This window comes from Rhododendron vialii, chromosome 12a, assembly GCF_030253575.1.
Source record: "Rhododendron vialii isolate Sample 1 chromosome 12a, ASM3025357v1".
In the NCBI taxonomy this organism is placed as follows: Eukaryota; Viridiplantae; Streptophyta; class Magnoliopsida; order Ericales; family Ericaceae; genus Rhododendron; species Rhododendron vialii.
This window is the reverse complement of record NC_080568.1, coordinates 34,686,349-34,712,924: the sequence shown is the minus strand read 5'-3', so window position 1 is coordinate 34,712,924 and position 26,576 is coordinate 34,686,349. Positions and strand designations below refer to the sequence as shown.

General features: G+C 40.1%; 2 protein-coding genes across 2 annotated transcripts; one reads left to right on the top strand and one right to left on the bottom strand.

The window, feature by feature from the left end:
- On the bottom strand, window positions 1-25,397 carry LOC131309714 (putative late blight resistance protein homolog R1B-16). Its single transcript, XM_058336310.1, has 7 exons — window positions 25,337-25,397; window positions 14,322-14,807; window positions 4,132-4,694; window positions 1,981-3,894; window positions 1,759-1,860; window positions 1,462-1,619; window positions 1-885 (listed from the first exon to the last, which is right to left on the bottom strand). The coding sequence occupies exons 1-4, from the start codon at window positions 25,395-25,397 to the stop codon at window positions 2,227-2,229; spliced, it is 2,778 nt and encodes a 925-aa protein (XP_058192293.1). The 3' UTR covers window positions 1-885; window positions 1,462-1,619; window positions 1,759-1,860; window positions 1,981-2,226.
- Window positions 5,345-7,020, top strand: LOC131310763 (uncharacterized). The gene is made up of 2 exons (XM_058337958.1): window positions 5,345-5,958; window positions 6,266-7,020. The coding sequence occupies exons 1-2, from the start codon at window positions 5,661-5,663 to the stop codon at window positions 6,322-6,324; spliced, it is 357 nt and encodes a 118-aa protein (XP_058193941.1). The 5' UTR covers window positions 5,345-5,660; the 3' UTR covers window positions 6,325-7,020.
- Window positions 25,398-26,576: the final 1,179 nt, after the last annotated feature.

Genomic DNA, 26,576 nt, shown 5'->3' with positions numbered 1-26,576 from the left:
TAAAAATTTTAAGCTTTTTTTTTTCTTGAGAAACGGACAATGCAAGTATAAAATTAAACAAATACAGTTGCAGGAGAGATTAGAGATCTCTTATATCCTACCCTATTAATGAGCTTGCTGCACTACAACACGATTAACCTTACGAAAGAAATAGCATCAAACAAACAACATAATTCATGAATCACCGATTGCTCTTGCCATTCCATAGCCTTTTTTCCATCCAATCCGTAGCGCAACTGTGATATGACAAAATTGTGATCGAAACACCATATCATCGCATCCAAGCAAGCCAGACATTCGGAGTAAAAGGCCGAAGAAGTGAGGGTACGTCTGCCTTGTTGCTCCAGTAGCCTCCTCCGTTAGAACCCATCCAATGCCAGAATGCGAATCCTTTATATCCGAAGCTCCATCAGTTATCACAGCACCTTTGCGACACCTTCCATGATTATATATCTACCTGAAATCCATTTGGTTTGGGAAATGAAAACTAGTGCTCACTACAATCTTTCGAGTGCCCCCAAACCATCTCATCTCGCTGTGTTTGATCCCTGTTATGAGGTAAGTTAATGGCCAAGTTGCGGGGAACAATATCAGTCGGAAAAAATGAAGAGCCCTTACCAAAAGAACTCTCCACAATTTGCTCCAGCATCAATATGACTAGACACTGAAACATCACCTTGAAATATCGATGGAACACCTGAAGAAGCAACAAAGGGATTAGGCATCTTAGGTGTCCATTGATCTTTTAAAAGCTCTAATCACCTTCAAGAGCAGGATCCACCAAGTTAAACAAATGCTTCACCACCGTGTATGCATGTTCACTGTTCCGAAGACGTGCCCACAAAGAAGTTTTCCATGTCGTTGAACATCCTAGACCCTCCTCTCCTGTTGACATAAATTCAACATAAGAATGATGCTAATTGACGATTACCAAATATCCTCCCTGAGTGTTGATAAAATTGAGCTCAAAACTATGAGTAAGGAAACAAAAGGCATAACTAAAGCAACCAAATGGTTTTAGTCCTTGAAACAAACTAATAGAATCCAGTAATTGCCTGGGAAAAATACCACAATGAAAAATGATGATTCTTATCAATGGAATGTTTTTGGCAAAGAACAGAATAATCGTTCTGTGGCCTCCCAATGGAATGCCCATTCATCTAAATTAATGAATGACGACTCTGTTTGCAATGTACAAAGTGAACCAAATGCTAGAATGAGCTATTCAAGGGAATTACCAATTAATCCAGCCTTCGTATCAATGAATCAAACACTACGGTTTGCGTTGCAGAAAGTTGAATAATTCTTAGTGGGCTTACTAGTAATGCAGCCATTGAATGCTACAAGTTCAGTTGGGCGAAGTATATAGAAAAAAAAAACACCAAAAAAGAGAATAAAAAGCTTGGGTGAAAACAGAAAAAAAAAAAAAAAATGAATGGGAGATTCAAGAATGAAATGAACCTTCAATTTTCTAAGACACGACCTCTTTTGTACAGGGTAAGTCTGCAGCTCTACAGAGGTCAGGAGTTCTCTTAACAGCGATTGGGTGCCCCGGAAAAAGGCCAAATAGGTGTAAAACATGCCGATTGATGCACCTCGGGGTCCTCAAAATCTTGGGCCTGCCATGAAAAAAAGGAAAAACAATGTACTACTATTTATCAGCAGAGAATGAACAAACAGATTTGGTTCTACATCACAAACTTATTTAAAAACTAAGCACAAAAACTTGGAAAGTTAACATTCAAACTCTTCACATACCCATTCCATAATGGAACCATCCCGAGAAATCTTTGTTGGATAAAGTCGAGGTTGAGCTTTACAGACTCTTTCAACCAGATCATCGCCACTTTTACCCAATGCCTGTTAGCAAGTAATTCCAATTATAAAGCATTTCATCTCGAAAGCTAAAAAAGAGCTGGTAACCAAAAAAAAAAATCAGAAATTTGAGATTATGTTTTTGAGTCATGATAGGAGCTTTACCTCAGCCGCAGAAACAACTTCGGAGAAAACTTCTCTGATGATTGACAGGTCCATGGTCGATGAGTAACTCACATTTGCAGGCTTCCAATCAGGTGCAATAAAAGTATGTTCTTGAGAGGTTGATGGGTTGGTTTCAACTTTCAAGGAATCCTCCTTTGCCTTGTATCAACCAGTACATTAGAAATGAAGCACATCTTTCCAGCATTGGGTATGCCTTACTGTCCAGAAAGTAATGAATTACCTCAATCACCATACATTCCTTCTTGTAAGGAGATTTAGGCAATTATCATCTCCTTTTGTATTTCTTTGCTTTTCCTGAATCTCTCTGGCTGATTCCTCCGCAGATCGACTGGACCACATCACATTAATTTCACGAAGGTTGTACAGATTAGCAAAATCAATCGGGATTCCCTTCAGTTTTCTGCAATGTCGAACCACTAAGACCTCAAGTCTTGGAAATTGATCTTCGGTAGCAATCCACTCCTCGATATTCAGATTGTCAAGCCTCAAGTACTTGAGTTGAGAGAACCCCTCCTCAAGTTCACTTGTGTTCCAAACTCGTCCACTACAGGCGTCCTCTAACAATTTGAGAACCTCAAGGCTCGGCTGGGTTTGGAGGATTATTGATAGCTCCTCCCACTTCAAGTACGTACGTGCCAAAGTTAGCCGCTTAAGAGTTCGAGGAAGCTTCAGCCCAGTTCTTACCACGTGCTCCCTGTCATGATATCCAGTGACATGGAGTATCTCAAGGCATTTTAAGAACTCTAGGTCAGGGAGCATCAAAACATCATCCTCATCCCCATCAATAATAAGTCCTAGCTTCCTAAGATTGGGAGTCCTTTCCAAGAAACGTAGGCAACGCCCACACATGCACATTCGGTGCAAGGTCTGTAAGCTATCCAATATATTCCCCTCTTCTTCATCATTAGAAACATGATGATATTTGAATCTCCCCCTTTTAGTATATAGATGCCTCAACTTAACCATCTTAACTATATCGCAAGGCAACGGAATTATGGACGGGGATTCATGGAGGTTAAAGGTTTCAAGGTTCGAGAGGTAGTAAAAAACATAAGGTGCACATTTAGGTGGTTCGTGTGGTAAACTAAGTCCTAAGTATCTCAAATGAACTAGATTTCCTATTCCTACTTCTTGTAGGCATCCAACGGGGCTCAAATGTAATACCCTGAGAAGTTCAAAGTTTTCAACAAAGTATGACAGATTAATACGAGCGGTAGATGGATGATTGATGTTATTTGCCAAGTAGAAGCACAGAAAAGATCGAAGGTTTCGAGGGGGAGATATTGGGGGAAACTTATGAATTAACTGGGGGCTGCCAATGAAGAGGCGACGGTGCTTATTTGGAGTACAAAGTGAAAAATCTCCCTCGTAAATTTTCGCAAAAAAATTATCCTCCTTAGCTTTTTTCAAGCATAATTCACGTAGAAGATCATGGATACGGCATGCTTTAATTCCTCCATGGGATCTACTTTTCCAAGCTACCATAACGAGACTTCTATCAACAAGACAGTTTAAGTAATCTTCTGCTATGGCCTCCAAGCTTTCCCTCCCAGCACTTTGGGGGATAAATCCCTCTGCAATCCATAACCATATCAGCTCGCGTACGGGGATTTCATAATCTTCAGGGTGTGCTCCAATATAAAGAAAACACGCTTTTAAATGAAAGGGCAGATGATTATAACTAAGTTCTAGTATCTTCATGCAGCCCTCCTGGTTTTTGGCAATGGTTGAACTTAAATGTTTGGCAATGTCCTCCCACACATCGGGTGTCTTGTCTTCCGTTGCCAAAATGCCAGCTATTGTGACAATCGTAAGTGGTAGTCCTTTACATTTTTCTGCAATTTGCTTACCGATGTCCATCAACTCTGGCGGGCATTGTTTCTTCCCAAATACCTGTTCGATATATATATGGGCAATATTAGATGTCTATAATTTTAATTATATACAACTCGATCCAAGTAATAGGAGTTTGAAATTTCATATGACAAAGAATAAGAAATGTTTTAAAATATAAATTCTTGAAAAGAAATTATAAATAAGAAACGTATGGCAACATTATAATGAAGCATATGATTAAATCACTACTTTTAGCTATATCACGTACATCCATTATCTCTTAAAAACAAGTACCTTCTTTTCTAGCAATTCCCAACTGCAACATTTTGGTAAGGGAGCCAAACGATGAGGGATGCAGTAGATGCTATCAGATTGAATGGGTAGTCGACTAGTGAACACGACTTTACTCCCCTTGCGCTCCCTTGGGAATGATCTTTGGATATCATTCCAGGCTTCAATGCCCCATATGTCATCCATGACAATAAGGTATTTCTTACCCCTCAAGTATTTGTGTAGCTTTTCTCCCAACGTATCCTCGTTACCCTTCTCGTAATCTTCTTGATTTTCTGGGAAAGCTGATTTCAAAATACAAATTAACAAATGCTTCTTCATAATCTTATCGTAATCTTGAGAAACAACAACCCATGCATGAATTTCAAAGCTTTCCAACGTCAAACGTTGATCATACACTTCTTTGGCCAAAGTGGTTTTGCCGCCTCCAGCTGCGCCGGTGATTGATATAATCTCTAGCTGTCCACCCTGTCCATTGTCATGAAGCTTTCCCATTAATGTCTTTACGTCTTCCTTGAAACCGACCACCACCTTCTCTTCTACCACTTTGGAGGGGTTGCTCCCTCCTGATGAACCTGAACCTGAACCTCCTGATGGAAAATAAAAGGAAGGGTTATGATTAAGGGTGAACCCAAAAGTTATGGGGATGGGGCTGTACGTAGTAAGTGTAACAAAATAAATTAAATTTGGAGAAGAACAAATTCTCATATCCCAATTATGAATAAATAGCCTTCAATATGAACAATCTTCGAGCTGTATATTTAGAATCTTATTTTATATTTCACTGGATTGTCATTCAAATCATTGTCTGATTGATATAATATTTCCAAGCGAAAAGGAAACCAACTATAAATGGTTGTTATTATCAAATCAGTTGAATTAATGCTAAATTAAGTGTGTATTATATTCGCTTGCATGTTGGTTCATGTTACTCATTATTATGGTCCATGTTACGTATTGTTTGTTAAAGATGTAATCTTGATTAGCTCGGCCAATGTGTTGTGCAGGTGAGGAGCTAGCCAAACAGTCGGTACTTGTTTGCTGTTTTGGGTGAATTAAGTTAGGAGTTGGGAGTTCGATGCAAATGTGTGGCTGTGGTGGATTGTAACTATGCATAAGTTTATGTATGTGCATTGAGGTTAAAGTGTGGGTTAAGAGAGAAAGAAGAGAGCAGAGAGAGAGAGAGAGAGCGAGTTCGGGGAACCCCTGAGGGGGTCTCCCCCCAATTGTTACGTATGTGCGTTAGTGTGTGTGAAGAAGAGAGAGTGAGATATGTAACTTTGTGTGTTTTGATTATTAATGAAATCTGTTTGAGTTTGAGTGTAAAGTATTTCTCTTGTTACCAATCATTGTTATGGTTGATAATATGAATAATTGAACCCACTTATCATTACATGATCTCTGTCTGTATATTTGTACGTGAAGAATTGACAAAACCTTTGTAAACCAAAAGTTCAGAGAGGCGATTTTGGGGCGATCTTTCTGTCGTATCGTGTTCTTCGTCTGGTTTTCTCCCTATCCCCTAGCCACCCATGGCTGGGGATTACGAAGCCAATTTTCCTAGTTTGGAGGATCCCTCTCTCCATTCTAGGGCTGGGAATGGGGTGAGTTCGTCGGTTAGGGCTTCCATTGAACGGGTGGATATTGTCCAATTACTGAAGAATGCTTCGATCCCTACTTCCGATCACTTGCGTATCGATAGTTCTGATGGTCCTGCTGCTCGTCAAATCAAGGAATTGACTGCTAAGCTGAAGAAATTGCGAGGGGATTTGGAAGACAAGGAGAATCTGTTGAAAGCGTCTAGGGTTTTGCCTTCTGATGCCAATTCTGGTAAGTCTCTTGTTGTTCCTACTGTTTCGTGGGCGGCTAAGGTTTCTGAGGCTGTTCCGGTTACTCCGCATATGAAATTGCAGTATTTTTCTCCTGTTGTGGCTAATAATAGGATTGTGGTTAGTCCTCCTGAGGAGGTTGCCTCCCTTGGGGCAGCCAGATGGAAGAATTGTGTGGTAGGGTACTTTGTTGATCGGAAACTTCCCTTTCGGTTTGTCCAAACCATTGCTGAGGCGATCTGGGGAAAGTTTGGGCTCATTGATGTGTTGTCTAATGATGAGGGTTTTTATTTCTTTCAATTTGATAGGGCTGGAGCGTATTGAGAGGTTGTTGAGGCAGGGCCCTGGCATTTTGGGGGAAGGTTGATGGTGCTTACACAATGGCAGCCTCAGATGTGCCCATAAAAGGATCAGTTGCAGAAGATTCCGCTATGGGCTCAGTTTTATAATGTTTCGTTGGAGTTATGGACGGCTGCAGGCTTGAGCTTTGTGGCTAGTGCAGTAGGTAAGCTTCTTTACGCTGATTCTGTGACTGAGCAATGTAAGAGGTTGAATTATGCTAAGATTTGTATAGAAATAGATGTTAATTCTGAATTACCTGAGAGCTTTGATGTTGTTCTTGCTAATGGTGCGTGTTTCACTATTAAAGTTTGGTACCCTTGGAGGCCCCTTAAGTGTTCTAAATGTCATGTTTTTGGTCATAGACCCTGCCAAGATGTTGCTACTGGTAGTACTAATGTTGGTTCTGGTCAAATAGGGAACAAGGCTAAGGTTTGGGTTGTGAAAGAAATGGTCATGGTCCTTCTACTGTTGCAGATAGAGAGGAAAATGATGATTCTATTCTTTGTCCTGCTCCCTCCCCAAAGCTCGTAACTCCTGTTTCAACTCCTTGTGCTGTTATGTCTCCATCAGGTGGGAGGGGTGGGATAGTTGAAGAAGTCTGTAATGATGTGCTTGTTGATTCTCCTGTGGAATTTGTGGTGGCTTCTTCTAGCACCAATGTTTATAATCCTATACAGTGTAGTTTGAATAAATTTTCTGTTCTTGAAGCTGCTGTTGTTGTGGAGGGGGTGATTCTTGTTTGCCTTCTGAAGCAGATTTTGTTGCTGGTTTATCTCAGGATGATATCCCTCTCAGGATGATATCCCTCCCATTGCTCCTACCAAAAGGAAGAATAGAGGAAGAGGCAAGGGCAATGGCCTTGGTAAAGGTGTTAAGGTTCCTGTGCAGAGTGGTGGGAACCAAGGTAAGGGTGGTGGTCCGAAGAATCCTCCTTCTAAATGATTAAGCTTGGAGCCTGGAATATTAGGGGGTTGAACGACCCCCTAAAACAAAAAGAGGTTAGATCCCTTGTTCTGGTTAATAATTTTAGTTTGATGGGTGTTGTGGAGACTAAGGTTAGATTAGAGAATTTGCAATCTACTATCTCTCACTGTTTTCCTATGGGCTGGAGTTCTGTGCACAATTATACTAGTGGTCCGGTGACTAGAATTCTTTTGGGTTGGGATCCCCTGAAGATGTCTATTACTCATGTTTTTCATGCTGAACAGATTGTGATTGTGGATGTGGTGTTGCTAGATAGCAAGAAGAATTTCCTTTTATCGATTGTTTATGGTTGTAATCGAAGTTCTGATAGAAGAGTTCTTTGGTCTGATATGAGGGCTGTTTATCATGGGTTTAGAGATAGGCCTTGGATTCAATTGGGGGACTTAAATACTGTGCGTTTGGCTAGTGAAAGGTTGGTAGGTTTTGATGTTAATTCTGCGGATGAGTTTAATGAATGTCTGACTGACCTTTCTCAAGATGACTTGCCTTCCAAAGGTTTTTGGTTTACTTGGACCAATAAACGTGGTGGTAGTGGTGACAATAAGAGTCGTATTGATAGAGTTCTTACTAACACTTCTTGGATGGATCTGTTTCCTTATGCGGAAGCTTATTTTCTTTCTCCTGGAATTTCTGATCACTGCTCAATTTCTGTTTGTCTACCGCAAATAGGAAGAGGAAATCTTTTAAATTCTTCAATTTCTAGATGCAACATCCAGAGTTTGAACATATTTTATCCTCATCTTGGACTAATTTGGTGGTGGGCAGACCTATATTTGTTTTGGCTGCAAAGTTGAAGAGGTTAAAAGGGGTCTTGAAGCACCTGAATCTGAGGTGTTGCTCTAATATTAGTACAAGAGTTATGGAGGCTAGGGATCAGATGATAGCTATTCAACAACTTTTTGCTACCCCCTTTGATGTTGCTTTGTGTATTCAAGAGAAGGAACTGGTATGTACTTACATAAACCTTAGGAATGGTGAGGAGTCTTTTATGAAACAGAGGTCCAGAGTTAAATGGCTTGCTCTGGGGGATCAAAATACAAATTTTTTCCATCAGAAAATGTGTGCTCATAGGGCCAGAAATACCAATTAAAGTTTGCATACTATTGAAGGGGTGTTTATTGAAGATTCTGAGGCTATCAAAGAAGAAATTTTACGGTATTATGTTGGTCTATTGGGTACTCCTTTCTCTAGCAGAGTGGATGCTAGCTTTCAATTACAACAAGCCATTCAATCTAGATTGCCCATGGATGCTGTGGATCAGCTTATTAGTCCTGTGAGTGTTGCTGAAATTAAAAAAGCCTTGTGGTCTATCAATGGTGATAAAGCTCCTAGCCCGGATGGTTATAATTCTCTCTTTTATCAGAAAAACTGGGGTGTGGTTGGGCAGGATTTGGTTCAGGCCGTTACATATTTCTTTGAGCATGGATACATGTTGAAGGAGCTGAATGCTACAGCTATTTCTCTTATCCCTAAGGTTCATTCTCCATCTACTATCAAAGATTATCGGCTATATCTTGTTGCAATGTCTCTTATAAATGTATTACTAAAGTTCTAGCCAATCGTTTGCAATCTGTTCTCCCTTTCCTTATAAATAAAGCTCAATCTGCCTTTATAAAAGGGAGATCCATAGTTGATAACATCTTACTAATGGAGGAATTGGTTAGAGGGTACCATAAAGATGAAGGACTCCCTAGATGTGCCATTAAAATTGACCTCATGAAGGCCTATGATTAAGTTGATTGGTCATTTCTATTTGATGTTATGAGGGTTATGGGCTTTCCTGCTATGTATATTCATTAGGTTAACCGGTGCATCTCTACTGCTCAGTACTCTGTTGTTCTTAATGGCTACTCTGAAGGTTATTTCAAGGGCTATAGAGGGTTGAAGCAGGGAGATCCCATCTCTCCCTACCTTTTTCTCATTGTAATGGAAGCCTTTTCATCTTTGTTGCATCTTAGGGTAAATCAAGGTCAGTTCAGTTACCATCCTAAGTGCAAAGAGTTACAGATTTGCCACCTTGCATTTGCTGATGATCTATTCATTATGTGTGAGCCTGATGTGCCTTCTTTTACCCTTATTAATGATCTTCTCAATGACTTTCACTCTTATTCTGGGCTGAGACCTAATATGGCTAAAAGCTCTATCTTCTATGCTGGGGTGGATTTACAATTAAAGGAGGAGTTGGGTATTGTTCTTCCAATTCCAGAAGCTACACTACCTATTAGATATCTGGGTGTTCCATTATTTCTGCAAGATTGAAATCTGCTGATTGTGCTGTTTTGAAGGAGAAAATTTTGAAGCATATCCATGGCTGGTCTAATCAGAAACTTACCTATGCTGGTAGAGTTCAGTTGATTCAAACTGTCTTATTTTCTGTACAAGTTTATTGGTCTTCTATTTTCATCATTCCTAGCAAGGTTATCAAGGAAATTGAATCTTCCTTGATGGCTTTCCTTTGGTCCGGAGCTGAGATGAGACATATTGGGGCAAAGGTGAAGTGGGAGCATGTTTGCAGGCCTAAGATGGAGGGTGGTCTTGGCTTAAGAAAGATTAAAGAGTGGAATAAGGCTACCATGCTTAGGCATCTCTGGGCTCTTGCAAAGAAGGCTGATTCTCTCTGGGTCAAATGGGTGCATACCTACATCATCAAAAATTTGAGCTTGTGGAATATGGATACCCTAGAGACTCCTCTTGGACATATGAAAGATATTTGGACTTAGGAGTCTTGGCCAACCGTTAATCCAATACAAAGTGGGCAATGGTTTGTCTAGTTTCCTTTGGATTGATAACTGGCATCCTTTGGGGCCATTATACAAAAGATTTGGTGATGAAGTGGTTTATAACCTTGGTACTTCTCTGCATGCTAGAGTCTCTTCTATCATTCATCAAGGTTGTTGGAGGTGGCCCAGATCCAGAAATAGAATCACTCAGTCTATAATTCACCACACTCCTGCAACTTTCCACCCTGATTGTTCTACTGATGATTTGGTGTTTTGGCTTCCTAGTTCTAATGGTCTTTACTTTGCTAGGTCTGCTTGGGAGGCTGTGAGAACAAAATATTCTTATCAGCCTTGGACACAAGTGGTGTGGTTTTCTAAGAATGTTCCGAGATGGGCTTTCATTGTTTGGCTGGCTGCTCAAGAAAGGTTAAGTACCAAAGACAGATTGCACCAATGGGGAGTGCATGTGGATGAGATTGTCCTTTGTGTGGCTATGAGAAGGAAACTCATCAACATTTATTTTTTGAATACTCTTACTCTGCATCTGTGTGGGCTAGAGTATGGAGTAAGTCTTCTTCTACTAGAGTACCAATTACCTTGTCTACTTTGTTGGAGTGCTTTGTCCAATCTGTTAAGGGCAATAGTTTTAAGAGTAAAATTTTGAAATGTTCTTTAGCTGCTACTGTTTACTTTGTTTGGAGGGAAAGAAATCTGAGAGTTTTTCAACAAAAAACTGTGGCTAGTGATCAAGTTGTGCTACAGATTCTGAGCTCTATAAGAGACTTCCTTAGCTCTTTGAGAAGGGTGAAGGCTTCCACAGAAAATAAAGGTTTGTGTGCTAATTGGAGGCTGGTTGAACACTACATTTTGCAGCAGTAGGATGAGTGGTGCATATGGATGCCGGTGCTTGGTTGAAGTTGTAGTTGTGTTCTCTGGATAGGAGTTGGTTTTAGATTTGATTTGAATAGGTTATCAATTCTTTTCCTTTTGTTCATAGTTTGTAATTCTCCTTTGAAAGGAGTATAGTTGTATAGTCAGGAGAGTCTCCTTGACATTGTTTGTTTGGTAGGGGCTTTTCAATGGTATCGTACTTATCAAAAAAAAAAAGTTACCAGTGAACAATACAAAATTTTGATTCTTTACCAAGTCAATATTTGTCCCCAAAATCTAGGAACACAGATCCAGACACAACGGTCAATGCACGTGTGAATGTTTGCACCAGACAATTTCAGCAGTTACTTTTGCTTTGGCGGTTTATGCAAGTGCTCCAAATCCTCGCAACGATTTCTTCTCCCTCTACCTATGTTTATACATATACATATCCCAAATTTTGAACCTTAAATCATTTCTCCATAGACCCCTATTTGTGAACCCTAACACAGTACAACTTATATTGGTTTAGGAAGGATGGATATTATGGTGAAGATGTACTCGTTCATCGTGATTTCCGAGAGTACTGGAGACCATATATATTTGTCATGTTGGTGTGGTATATGCAACTGTGGTAATTTCTTTAACAAGGACTGTTAGATTGTAGAGATGGAATAGACAATAACAAATTAAGAAGGTAAAGTTCTCATTCGATTTTGATATCCATGTTAATGTCCCACAATATTTTGGGCTTATCACTTAACTTGCCTACCCAGATATTGTTATCGTGCTAGTTAATTTTGTTGGCGATTCTTATCTTTCGAATCAAGATTCGTAAATTGAAATTCTTTTTATTCCTTGTGAATTTGTTTAGGTTCCTTATGACCTATTGTTCCATTGTGTGTTAATTTTTTCTATTGGATTTTAGATAATGTGCTCAAATTAATCCTGTGTTTTCAATTCGTTCATTGTTGAAATCAGTTGATTTGCCAGGCAAGGTCACTCGAATGATAGAGTCTTTAACTCTACATGAAGAATGTGGCTCCTCCAAAAGTTACAGTCGTTTGTTGGCTTGCAATTCTGGGAAAACCAAAACTTCTGAACTGGTATTTAGATAGGGAATTATGGATAATGTACAAAATGCTATAAGATTCTGTGGCGTTGAACTTTAAACTGGGGATCGCTTATTGCTTGATTGTTATTCTGTTTGGAGTCTGTGGTGCATGTGAATGTATCAATTGGTGAGGCTTAACTTGGGTTCCCCCCAGATATGTCCTGGCTCTTTTTGGACGGTGGCACGGGAATGGGTGCAAACAAAGAAAGGTAATTATCTGGGAGGCCATTCCATTATCAAGTGTTTCGTCGGTTTGGTTAGCAAGGAACAACTACATTTTTCATGCTACTAAAATTATTTGGTATGAAGTTTTGGAACTCATTAAACTAAGAAATAGCAATCTGAGTTAAGCTCAAATTGGGTTTAGAAGAATAACTCGTGGATCAATTCGTCAACCAGTTTCAAGTATTGTGGAAAGCTTAGAATATTGCCCTACAGCCTCAGTGACTAGGTTAGTGATTGGCTTGGGTTCCAGGTTTTTGGTTTTTTTGTGTATAATGTCTTTGCGTAATTCACACTTAATTGGTAGCTGTCCTAGTCATACTCATACTTGTAACTTGTTCTTGTCCAAGGAACTATTGGGCATTGCTAGTCATTGAATTTGTCTCTGTACAATATTCATTCACTTCATACATATTAGGTGAGTTGTTTGACTATATCTACTCCTCCGTCCCATTTTCATTGTAAATTATTTCTCGTCTCTTTTGTGTCTATTGTCTATATCTTTCAATGGATTTCGAAAATATACAATATGAATCTTATTTGATAGATTTTAATTTGTTTTATAATACAAAGTTGTCAAAATCATGAAAAATATTATCGATTAAAAGATACAGACAATAGACACAAAAGAGATAAAAATAATAGATAATGAAAATGGGACGGAGAGAGTATTATTTTACTTAGCAATTTTCAGTTGTAACATTGATTGCGACTAATTGCATCTTTCTTTGGACAAGCATAGATGAACTTTTATTAATTTGGCTAACTTTTGAGCATTAATCACTGGATAGTGTGAGAATTGACCTAGGTCTCTACTCTCTACGACATGTCCACAATTTCTAGTGTACACCACAGCTTGCAGGCTCTCAAGTGCATACAGTGTGTCCCTATTACATTGACTTGTATCTGTGATACTCGGCAAACTAATTAATGGATGGATATGTTCGGCAGGGTACGAAGGTGTTTTTGGACTCAAATTTGGTTAGACTTAAACCCTTACTCAAATTTTTAAAGGCAAATTTCATACCTTTAAATTTACGACTTTGCCATTAATGGCGTTTTTACTCAAATTTGTGCATATTTGTGCTTGGATTTGAGTTTGCCCATTGGAGTACACAATACCAAATGAAGTTTTTACTCATACTTTTACTCAAATTTGAGTGAAGATTTGAGAAGGGATGGAGATGCTCTTAGGCTTGATGGTGGGGATTGCTTCAATGTCGTTTTGGGTAAGAGGAAGAAGAAGGGTAATGTTGTCTTATTGTGGAAAAGTAATACATAACTAAACTTTACAACTAAGTGATTGTTCTTAATAGGATTTACTTATGATTCTTGTTCGCAGTTTGTTGAGAGAATGATCAGATTTTTTGTGGACAAACATAATTATCCAGAAAAAATCGAATTATTATTTTTGGGCTTGAAATAGCAATTCATCACAATTTTCTATGCAGAAATGAGATCATTTATTTAGGAAAAAATAACGGTTTTGCGTAGAACTGAAATTGTTTCATCTTATTGATCGTGGTTTTTGGAAAAACCAAGATCTTATGTATTACATAACCAGAATTTTAAAGAAAGAAAATGAGATCTTATTTAGATAACAAATTACGTTTATTAGCTTTTATCACGATTTTTTTACTTTAAGCAAGGGTAAAAACTGTGATTGCAAATATGAAGCTTTTAATTATGCTTCCATAGACCACGCTGTGAAAATTGAGATAAGAATACAAAGATCACGGCTAAAAATCGCGGAGTCTTTCTTATATTTTGTAGTAGTTAATGGGCCACAAAAGTACACAATTTGTGTGGGTAAAACACCGAAATAAAAGGTGTGTAACAAAGATGTCTGCATGTTTGAAACATATAAACACCCACAACGAACAGGGCGATCAGAAAGAAGAAGAGTGATTTCTTAACTTTAAAATTTAAGAGAGGACAAAACAAAATTTTCAGAGCTTGCCACTAAAGAATTTTGCTTTGCTTATTTTATGGTAATGATATGATTTTATTCTCATGCCCGACAAAGCTGAAACTGAAAGCATAGAAGACTTTTAAATTTTAATGAAACCAACTAATTTGAATCTTAAAATAATGAAAAATAAGTAACAATACCTCCACTTCCGGTAGAAGATTGCTTGAGTTTTTTGACTGCTACTTCATTGATGTCATATAGATTCTCGTCGAGAATATGCTTCACCTCAACCGTAAGAGTCTTAATCTTCTTTTTGACACATCCAAGGTGAAGGGAACGATGATGCTTACATGGCAAAAAATTCTGGGGATGGTATTGTGGTTCCTCTACGCCTAGGAGACAAAAATATTGAACTATGAACGGAGAAAAGCGGTGGAGAATAGCATATTGGCCAGTGATTATGAGGCCGCCAAGTTCACGAAGAGAATCAGAGGCGTGATTAGCCTTGAAACCAATAACTACCCACTGTTCTACCTCATTCTCTGCCACGGATATCACGTCTCTGATCCTCATCGCCAAATTCATCACTTCTGAATGCTCGTTGCGTTTCTTCTCCGTAATCTTGAGAAACCCTCTTAGGTACTTTATCTCCTCCGCAAGAGATTGAAGTTGATGTTTCTCATCATCTATGATAAAATCGAGTTTGGAGCTCGTTACAAGATTATTCAAGGTCTCCAGGAAAAAATCAACAGCAGTGTCACCCATCTCTATCTCTATCTCTCTCAACAGCAGCAGATTGATCAGGTAGAAGGGAGTTTGAAACAGAGGACGAGCAGAATGGGGATGAAGGGGTAAATGAAAGAAGTACTTGTGGCCTTATTAAATATCAGTAGTGGGGTTGCAAGTTGCAACTTGCGCTGGCTATCAGTGTCACGCCCCAAAACAGCAAGTGATTGGCTATGAATTACAAGGCTAACTCATGGAACACGCAGCCTGAATAAATCAAAGTAATTGAAAATCAAATGATCGCTTTTTCGTTATTAATCAAATTCAAAGCCAAATGTGTCTCAATTATAAACATGGGGTACAACCATCCCATAAACCAAACAATATCCAGTGATCCAACAATAAAAAAAAGAATTTGTAATCTGACAATTTTTTCAATGCGAAAGCGTTTATTAAAATAAAATTTGAATGATACACCCTAAGGTGGTCAAAACAAAAGAATCCTCGAGGTGCTGCCAAAGTCCTTGCCTAACTCTCCAACTTACCTGAAAGAGAAGTTGGAATAAATCCGTCAGCTGACGAGTTCAGTGAATAGCAAATATGTATAATAAATAAAGTTGAAAGCGAGAATTAAAATATTTACCATTAAATCATAATTTGGCATACGAGGTGTCCAATAGAATAATAAATTAATCAATGAAGCATTTAACCAGATAAATATTCTTGGAGGTGATCTGTCACTTCCTCGATTTTAAACATAATTATAAATGATTTACATAATAAAGTACTCACAAATATCCGTACGGTACCCAAAAGATCACTGTGTTCTCATTCCCTTAATTACGCTTCCAAGTTCACACGGTTCCAAAATATTACAATATCAGCTCGACGGCCCCAAATTATCATAAGTAGCAAAGTTCGAAAGAGAATTTGTGGTTACAATATTCCGAGTCAAAAGAATTACAATTTAAGTTACAAATACGTCTTTCAAAATAAATTTACAAAGATGAATAGGTAACTCTTTCGGTTAGCTTTCAAAAATAATGTCCACACTCCAAGCAAGCCAAGCAATGCAAGCTATGGTCCTAGGTTAGCACCTGAAAATAATATAAGGCTTGAGTTACACTAGCTCAGTAGAAAAATCTACGCAAACTCTATATGCAAATGAGCGAGACGAATGAACGAATGATAAAGATCACAAGACAACGGATCGAGGAAGCACAACTTTCATGAACAAGTGTCCCAAAATCTCCAATTTTTCTTTTATTCAACCCATAAATCATACCCGTTCAATTCATGTCTCAACATGTCGTGTCATTTGTGTGTCTGAGCCGAAGCTCCTGCCGGGCTAATTTTGGAACCCCGATATCCCCTGCCAAGCACCCACCTTGAAGGTTAGGCCTTGAGTGATTAATTTGAGCATTAGCTCCTGCCAGGCTAATTATAGGACCCTGATATCCCTTGCCAGGCACCCACCCGTCGATGGGCCCCGAATGTTCGCGCGTCATTCACAAGCTCAAGCGTATCGTTTGTACAAATGTCGTGCATAAAACTCATCTTTATCATTCCCTGATCTCAACCATTTTAAAAACTCCAGATGCCTTTTCACGTTAGTCTAGGTAACAAGTGTGACTGACAATTCCTTATAGTAAGTTTAAATAATTATATAACCCATGGCATGGATTATGACTTTGGTCAAAAGTTGGATTTTTCACGTTAGTCTAGGTAACAAGTGTGACTGACAATTCCTTATTGTAAGTTTAAATAATTATACAACCCATGGCATGCATTATGACTTTGGTCAAAAGTTGGATTTCAAAGCATCAGGAAACTGTACTTTTAGGCAGATTACCTGCCGGTAGGAAATGGGCACCTACCGGTACAAACTGGGAACATGAGAAACAAAACATTGGTCCACGGGGATTCTACCGGTAGAAGAAAAATTACTACCGGTAGGTGTCTGGAAAAAAGTTAGTAATCCTACCGGTAGGAAATAAATCTTACCGGTACAAACTCAAAACAGTGGGTACACTTTATCACAACGAGGAAGTTCTATGGATAGAGAAAAATGTCCTACCGGTCGGAGTTCAGAATTTTGGCGATTTTTCATCAGATAACAGATTTTGATCCAGACCAAACAACAACCAATACAAGCTCAAACAAAGCATGGAAATACTCAAATAAGACATAGGAGAACCCAAATAACATATAAAGAGATGTAGAATTTTCTACCTCAAGTATCCAAACCGAAATCAAGGAGATTGTGCAAACCCTAGCTTCCGGAGTCCAAATCAAGCAACAATACACCGAACCAAGCTTTGTCCAACGCGATACAAGCTCGAATATACTAGTAGACGATGGAGTTAAGCTTGATTGTTGTGAGTTTTGAGTGATTGGGTGAGTGAGTGAGAGAGATCGAGAGAGAGCTGAGAGACGAGGGAGAGATGAGAATGAAAATGAAATATAAAAAAAAGAAAACATCTCCCTGGTATACACGAACACACATGCTCAAAAATTATGCTAGCACCCATTACTTTCAAACCTTGCACATAAGACCCCCCACATTCATAATTAAACCATTTTCTTTCTTTTCTTTTCTTTTATTTTCTTTTACTACAAATATTAAAATTAAATAGGAAATTTACGGGTCTCTACATCCTATCCTCCTTAAAGGAATTTCGTCCTCGAAATTTTTCATGCCAAAACTAGCTAACACACATATCACCTATGCATGCAAAACCTCAATCACCAATATTATGCAACATGTCAAACATTAAAATACTTCAATCTCAAGTACTTACATTGGGTTACTCCGGGAATAAATGTGGATACTTTTCTCTAACCTCATCTTCCCTTTCCCACGTCGATTCCTCGCTACCCTGACTTCTCCACAAGACTCGCACCAATGGTATCATCTTACCCCTCAATACTTGATCGCGCGAATTTAGGATACGGATCGGTTCTTCCCCATAAGACGTATCGGCCTCTAACTTGAGTTCGGACCACTCCAACACATGTGATGGATCCGGTTCGTATTTCCTCAACATAGACACATGAAACACGTCATGAACACCCGATAGCCTCGGTGGCAAAGCCAAACGATACGCAACCTCCCCGATCTTCTCAATAATGTCGAACGGCCCGATATAACGCGGCGATAGCTTTCCCTTTTTCCCAAAACGAGACAAACCTCTACGCGGCGATACTTTGAGGAATACATGATCCCCTTCTTCAAATGACAACGAGCGACGACGACGATCGGCATAATTCTTTTGTCGGCTTTGCGCGGTTAACAATCTTTGACGAATCACCTGAACTTGTTCAGTCGTTTTCTCTTGAGCATTCTTAAGGCGCTGACGAATTACTTTCAAGCTCTCGGAGGTCTCCTTAACCATATCCGGTCCTACAAGCGTAGCCTCTCCCAATTCGATCCAACACACAGGCGATCGACACGGTCTTCCATACAAAGCCTCGTACGGTGCCATTTCGATACTAGATTGATAGCTATTGTTGTACGCGAACTCAACTAATGGCAAGTGGTCCTCCCAACTACCCCGAAAGTCCATCACACAAGCCCGAAGCATGTCTTCCAAAATCTGAATCGTTCTCTCTGATTGCCCATCGGTTTGAGGATGATACACGGTACTAAATAGAAGATTAGTGCCCAAAGCAGCTTGCAAACTCTGCCAAAAACGTGCGGTAAACCTCGGATCTCGATTGGACACGATGGACACGGGAATCCCATGAAGTCGAATGATCTCTCGAATATACAAATGGCTAAGCACATCCATGGAATCGGTGACCTGAATGGGTAAGAAATGAGCGGTTTTGGTCAATCAATCCACAACTACCCAAATAGCGTCATGCCCCCTCGGTAAACCCGTAACGAAATCCATGGTCACATGTTCCCACTTCCACTCGGCCACTGGTAATGGTTGCAACTCCCCCGCGGGTCGTTGATGTTCCGCTTTCACTTGCTGGCACGTGAGACACTTGGACACGAAAATCACAATGTCCCTCTTCATTCCGGACCACCAAAATTGTCTACGCAAGTCATGATACATTTTCGTTCCTCCCGGGTGAGGCTAACGGAGAATGATGGAACTCTTGCAAGATTTCTTCCCGACACGAAACGGGTACGAACAACTTTCCTTGATAGCGCAAGCTTCGGTCGGCGTGAATCATCCACCCTTCTTGAGCGTTTCCACTAAGGAATCTAGTACGGAGTTCCTCCGCTTCCTCATCATGTTGCTGAGCCTCAATCACTCTCGCCGATAAAGTCGATTGCACCGTTAAGTTGCATAACGTGACCCCTTCCTGAACTTCCTCAAAGTGTATGGCATAGGAGCCCAAATCATTTATTGCTTTTCACTCATGAATCGCTAAGCTCGCTAGATGTGTCGGTTTTCTACTCAATGCGTCAGCCACAACGTTCGCTTTCCCTAGGTGGTATTGTAATTCGAAGTTATAATCCTCCAAATGCTCCATCCAACGGCGTTGACGAAGGTTAAGTTCCTTTTGAGAGAATAAGTATTTTAAACTTTTATGATCGGAAAAGACTTCAAACTTCTCACCGTACAAGTAATGGCGCCAACTTTTCAAAGCAAATACGACGGCTGCAAGTTCTAGATCGTGTGTCGGGTAATTCCGCTCATGTGTTTACAACTGTCGTGACCCATACGCTACCACTCGCCCCGCTTGCATCAACACGCATCCCAACCCTTCCTTAGACGCGTCACAATACACAGAGTAGCCAACTCCACGTTCGGGCACAATCAAAACCGGCGCGGTAGTCAATCACTTCTTTAACTCCTCAAAGGCTGTCTCACACGAGTCACTCCAAACGAATCGGGTCCCCTTACGTGTCAATCTAGTCATTGGTGCCGCTAAACGAGAGAAGTCTAAAACGAAACGGTGGTAGTACCCAGCCAAACCCAAGAAGCTTCGAATCTCGAATACGTTCTTTGGTCGCTGCCAATTCATAATGGACTCTATCTTTCCTGGATCAATAGACACTCCACCTTTCGAAACCACGTGACCCAAGAATTTGACTTCGGATAACCATAACTCACACTTACTAAGTTTAGCGCATAGCTGGTGCTCTCTCAAAAGTTCAAGAACGATGGTGAGATGGGCTTGGTGTTCCTCCTCCGTAGGCGAATAGATCAAAATATCATCCACAAAGACGACGACGAAGAGATCAAGATAAGCACGAAAAATATGATTCATCAAGTCCATGAAAGTAGCTGGAGCGTTCGTCAGTCCGAAAGGCATAACAACGAACTCATAATGGCCATAACGAGTGCGGAAAGCGGTTTTAGGGATGTCCTCTCTACGAACCCTCAACTGATGATAACCGGACCTCAAGTCGATTTTAGAAAAACAAGTGGCACCCCGTAGTTGATCAAACAAATCATCAATTCTAGGCATAGGATACTTGTTCTTAATGGTGACTCGGTTTAACTTACGATAGTCGATACACAAACGAAGTGAACCATCCTTCTTTTTCGCGAAAAGAGCTGGTGCTCCCCACGGAGACGTACTTGGACGAATGAATCCTAGGTTCTCCAGTTCTTGTAACTGAGTCTTTAGCTCTCTCAATCGGCGGGCGCGAAACGATATGGAGGTACGGAAATAGGAGTGATACCGGGAAGTAAGTCTATCGCGAACTCGACTTCTCTCTCGGGAGGTAAACCAGGTAACTCTTCCAGAAACACACCTGGAAAGTCGCAAACCACTAAGGGTAACTCCCCACGCATGAAGGCATCCTCATCTAACGTCAAACTCGCCAACAATGAATAAACCGACCCTAGCTCACGAGGCCCACATAAACAAGGTTCCAATGGTTCCCGACGCTCCCCAAAGAATTCGAAACAAGGACCTTCGACAGGACAAATACGAACTCGACGCTTGAAACAATCGATGGTAGCATGAAATGTGGATAACCAATCCATTCCTAGAATAAGATCGAATCCCGACATTCCCAGAACAATGAAGTCGAATACGAAACGACGATCACGAATATTCAACTCACAATCTCGACAAATACAATCAAGAGGTGTTCTACCCCCTAAAGGTGTCTCAACAAACAAAGGAGGACTAATAATCTCCGTTTCTAATTCCAAGGCACACACAAATGATGCAGTAATGAAAGAATGCGATGCTCCAGAATCAAAGAGTACTTTAGCAAATGAGTTGAACAAAAGAAAAGTACCCCTCACAACAGAAGTTTCCGGAGCCTGAGAAGTGGTAGGTGGGATAGCAGAAGTGATGTTGAAAACTCGCCCCTGGGTACCCTGACCCTACATAAAACCCTCTCTCTGACCAGAACCCTGAGCAGGCGCGGAAGAACTCGCTCCATTGTCAACCCCAGAACTCTGAGCTGACGTAGTCTGACGAAAGTAAGGCTGCTGCTGCCTCAAAGTGCCCCTGAACTGTCGGCCCGCATTGTGTCCTGTTCCCGTCTGCTGCACGGAACCTAACTCACTACGCGCTCCCGACCCCTGAGGACAGTTCCTTGCAAAATGATCCGTTGTACCACAAACGAAACAAGCCTTCTCGAGGTGTGGACACTGAGCACGAACATGTCCAGGTTGGTTACACTTGTAGCAAACAGGTGGAGGTCTAGACAGAACACCCCGAGCCCCCAAAGAAGAAAAAGGCGGCCTAAAGTTCGACGAACTACCCTGCGGTGTCTGAGATGGTTCCCTTGCCCTTTTCCTCCCTTGGCTTCCAAAGCTCCCCGATGAAGAACTTGCATTCACGGTTGATTGTTGCGGTTCCCAAACCCCTCTATTCCTTTGCGCTTCCTTCGGAATCTCAATACTCCTTGCACACTCAACTACCTCAGCAAATTTAGTCTTGCGTTACACCATTACCATCCTCCTCACGGTATTATGTAGCCCTTTCTCAAAGCGCCTACATTTCCCCTCTTTCGTCGCCACCAATTCTGGCGCAAAGCGAGATAAAGATTGGAATTTCTGTGCGTACTCCGACACGGTCATACTTCCTTGCTCTAACTTCTCAAATTGTTCTCTCAATTGATCACGATTGGTTTCAGGAAAATATTGCTCCTCAAAAATTGTCTCAAACTCTACCCACGTCAAATCCACCACATCCGGTTCATTTACTTGAGCCGCGGTCCCTACCGCTCTCTTCGCATCCTTCCTAGACTCTAAGACAGATTCCCACCATTCATCGGCTTCCCCAACTAACTGAACGACCACAATACCTACTCTGATGTTATCTTCTGTGATATTAAGAGCTCTAAAGAGTTTACGAATTTGAGCTAGCCAATGGTCAGCTACCAAAGGGTCGCTACTGGTTCCATCAAACACCGATGGATTCCTACGGCTAAACTCTCGCATTGCCACCATGGCTCGATCCTCAACATTCTCCCTAGGAGCTTGGTTCAGAAGATTTGCAGCTGTAAGTGCTGCGACAAGATCCCTAGCAAATTGAGTTTGATTGGGTGGTACTCTTGTACCCCGACCGGCCCCAGCCCCCGGATTCCCGCCTGGGTTCTCCCCATGCTGACTAACCTCGTTCTTAAGAGGTACCCCGCGACCACGACCACGGCCTCGACCACCCCGGGTTCCAGCCCCAACTCGTCTGACACGCATTTTTGGAGGCATCTTACTACATGACATAAGAAAGGGAAACAATTAATCACAACATTATTATTATGAGGTCGAAGCCCTCAACTCCTCGACAAGGGTTAACAACTCTACGCCACTCTACGATAATGAAAATGCAATGCCAAGTAATCACGTGAATGTTAGTCACACAAGCATGCACAAGTTATGTTAGAAGGCGCGACATTTTGAACCCATGAGACAAAACATCTCCCCACGGTCTCTAGGTGTTCTAAACCTATGCTCTGATACCAAGTTGTCACGTTCTCGATTTTAAACATAATTATAAATGATTTACACAATAAAGTACTCACAAATATCCGTACGGTACCCAAAAGATCACTGTGTTCTCATTCTCTTAATTACGCTTCCAAGTTCACACGGTTTCAAAATATGACAATATCAACTCGACGGCCCCAAATTATCATAAGTAGCAAAGTTCGAAAGAGAATTTGTGGTTACAATATTCCGAGTCAAAAGAATTACAATTTAAGTTACAAATACGTCTTTCAAAATAAATTTACAAAGATGAATAGGTAACTCCTTCGGTTAGCTTTCAAAAATAATGTCCACACTCCAAGCACGCCAAGCAATGCAAGCTATGGTCCTGGGTTAGCACCTGAAAATAATATAAGGCTTGAGCTACACTAACCCAGTAGAAAAGTCTACGCAAACTCTATATGCAAATGAGCGAGACGAATGAACGAATGATAAAGATCACAAGACAACGGATCGATGAAGCACAACTTTCATGAACAAGTGTCCCAAAATCTCCAATTTTTCTTTTATTCAACCCATAAATCATACCCGTTCAATTCATGTCTCAACATGTCGTGTCATTTGTGTGTCTGAGCTGAAGCTCCTACCGGGCTAATTTTGGGACCCCGATATCTCCTGCCAAGCACCCACCTTGAAGGTTAGGCCTTGAATGATTAATTTGAGCATTAGCTCCTGCCAGGCTAATTATGGGATCCTGACATCCCCTGCCATGCACCCACCCATCGATGGGCCCCGAATGTTCGCGCGTCATTTACAAGCTCAAGCGTATCGTTTGTACAAATGTCGTGCATAAAACTCATCTTTATCATTCCCTGATCTCAACCATTTTAAAAACTCCAGATGCCTTTTCACGTTAGTCTAGGTAACAAGTGTGACTGACAATTCCTTATTGTAAGTTTAAATAATTATATAACCCATGGCAGGGATTATGACTTTGGTCAAAAGTTGGATTTCAAAGCATCAGGAAACTGTACTTTTAGGCAGATTACCTACCGGTAGGAAATGGGCACCTACCGGTACAAACTGGGAACAGGAGAAACAAAACATTGGTACACGGGGATTCTATCGGTAGAAGAAAAATTATAACCGGTAGGTGCTGGAAAAAAGTTAGTAATCCTACCGGTATGGAATAAATCCTACCGGTACAAACTCAAAACAGTGGATACATTTTATCACAACGAGGAAGTTCTACCGATAGAGAAAAATGTCCTACCGGTCGGAGTCCAGAATTTTGGCGATTTTTCATTAGATAACAGATTTTGATCCAGGCCAAACAACAACCAATACAAGCTCAAACAAAGCATGGAAATACTCAAATAAGATATAGGAGAACCCAAATAACATATAAAGAGATGTAGAATTTCCTACTTCAAATATCCAAACCGAAATCAAGGAGATTGTGCAAACCCTAGCTTCCGGAGTCCAAATCAAGCAACAATACACCGAACCAAGCTTTGTCCAACGCGATACAAGCTCGAATATACTAGTAGACGATGGAGTTAAGCTTGATTGTTGTGAGTTTTGAGTGATTGGGTGAGTGAGTGAGAGAGATCGAGAGAGAGCTGAGAGACGAGGGAGAGATGAGAATGAAAATGAAATAAAAAAAAGAAAGGGCGCTGCTATTCGCAGCCCTCTATTTACTCTCATAGCCCGTTAAAAATTTTCAATTATACTCGACAGTTAGTTACCGAAATTGAGATATATTTTCAGCATCCAATTACCGAAATATAATATTTTTTTCAACAGATGTTTACCGAAAATGCATGTTCGGCAGTTGTTTACCGAAAGTTGAACATATTTTCGACATGTAGTTACCGAAATATAATCTTGTTTTCAACAGCAATTTACCGAAACGTTATTTATGATTTTCAACAATCATTTACCGAAATTTAGTGGGCTACGAGAGTAAATAGAGGGCTGCGAATAGCGGCGCCCAAAAGAAAACATCTCCCTGGTATACACGAACACACATGCACAAAAATTATGCTAGCACCCATTACTTTCAAACCTTGCACATAAGACTCCCACATTCATAATTAAACCATTTTCATCCTTTTCTTTTCTTTTATTTTCTTTTATTACAAATATTAAAATTAAATAGGAAATTTACGGGTCTCTACATGATCACAACAATAACTCTATCAATAATGGGGAACCACAATCAAACAATACCTTGGCCAAAATAAATCTCATCAAAATTGGATCCAATATCGAACTTAGAGTCACCAGGGTTGCCAGCCCGTGGTACTTTTTCCTATGATGATCCGGCGAAAGAAAGTTGTTGAGCATTAGGGTCACCGGCCTAACACGGTCTTTTCCCCAATGGCCAGGGTAACCAACACGAGAAGAAATAATTTTCCTGGATTTCGGAAATAAATGTTCCCATTAATATCCACCAAGTTCTCACCAAAAAGAATATTAACAATTGATCTCAGAAAATTCATCGCATGTCAATTTATAGAACAACTTATAAACAATTTTGAGTATTCGAATAACATTCATATAAATTTCTAAAGGAAATACTTTTAACGGACACAGGGAACTTTCGAAAATATGTAACATACTTAACTACTCACCTGGGTTCAAACGTAATGCAAATGAACAATGCGAAATGAGTCTAACCTGAACAAGAATCATGTAGCACTAATATCACTAACTGTATCAACATAATATAATCTGTAGCAATAAGAAATTCCCTAAAAAAAATACTCTTCTAACCTAAGACTAATCCAACTCAACCTTAATTACAAGAACCAATCATTGCAATTCCAAGTCTAAGGGTCCACGTGCACAAACCCATGGCACTACCGCCAAAACTCTTCTGTTCCATAAACCAAAACATCCAAAACCCATAATCCCATATTCAATAATAATGTAACTAAATTCTCCTACACTTGTTCCATTCACCCATACTACACAAATCACCCCAGCCCACACGCATACTGCGTCGCACACACCGCACCACCCACCAACCCAAAATCATCTCCAAATTCTTTGGTCCAATAGCATGATGAAAAGGAAATAATTCTAGCCAGAAAACTTTGTGTACAAGCAAAACCCATTTTGCCCTTTATTAACTCCACTGATCCACACTTTCAATAAACCCAAGTTTTGTTTTCTTATTGAAGTCCCAAAAACTACTGTAACGTGGAAAGGAAAAGAAGGAAGAAGAACAAGAAAGAAGAGGAACATACCACTTCGGCAAATCTTCCACCAAGCAAAACCCTCGACTGTGGCTGCTCTTTCTCACTCTCTCTCTCTCTCTCTCTCTCAAACGAAAGATATAATCCAATATAAAACCCTAGTCTCATATTACTAACCCACGTTCTCCTTTATTTAATCACTTAATAAAAGTACAACACCAAATACTAAAACTATTTAGACTTAAACCCCAACACTATAATAGTGCCGACAACAATTTATACTATGTTGAGAGAGAGAAAATATCAATTAGGATCCAAATCCTAAATCTTTTTTATTTATTTATTACAAAAATATAATTATTATGAATAAGAAAAGACGGGGTGTAACAATCAGTCCAATAATGATAAATTATTCAAGGCAAGCCTTTGCCTAAGATTACAAGCATACTGTGGTGAATTAAATTAGTCATTTATATATCAATATGTTGATTGGTAGCCTGCGCAAGTTGCAACCCCACTTAATTTTTAAATAAGGCTACAAGTACTTGTTTATCGGTAAAGTTTTTCATCTACCCGATCCTCCCTTGTTTGTTACTAGTTTAATTCAATTTTGTAAGGTAATTACAATATTAGTTGGTGACTTGCCTAATTGCCTTGAAGAATTCACAATATC

What these genes read in the sequence shown, in the direction of transcription:
- LOC131309714 (XM_058336310.1), bottom strand. Translation starts at nt 25,397, where the DNA reads ATGATTCTTGTTCAGGTTAGACTCATTTCGCATTGTTCATTTGCATTA. An exon ending in TGCATTACGTTTGAACCCAG is followed by an intron (nt 14,808 to 25,336) that starts GTGAGTAGTTAA and finishes ATTTTATCATAG; the next exon opens with ATGATGAGAAACATCAACTT. An exon ending in GGGAATTGCTAGAAAAGAAG is followed by an intron (nt 3,895 to 4,131) that starts GTACTTGTTTTT and finishes TATATCGAACAG; the next exon opens with GTATTTGGGAAGAAACAATG.
- LOC131310763 (XM_058337958.1), top strand. Translation starts at nt 5,661, where the DNA reads ATGGCTGGGGATTACGAAGCCAATTTTCCTAGTTTGGAGGATCCCTCT. An exon ending in GCCTTCTGATGCCAATTCTG is followed by an intron (nt 5,959 to 6,265) that starts GTAAGTCTCTTG and finishes TCAATTTGATAG; the next exon opens with GGCTGGAGCGTATTGAGAGG.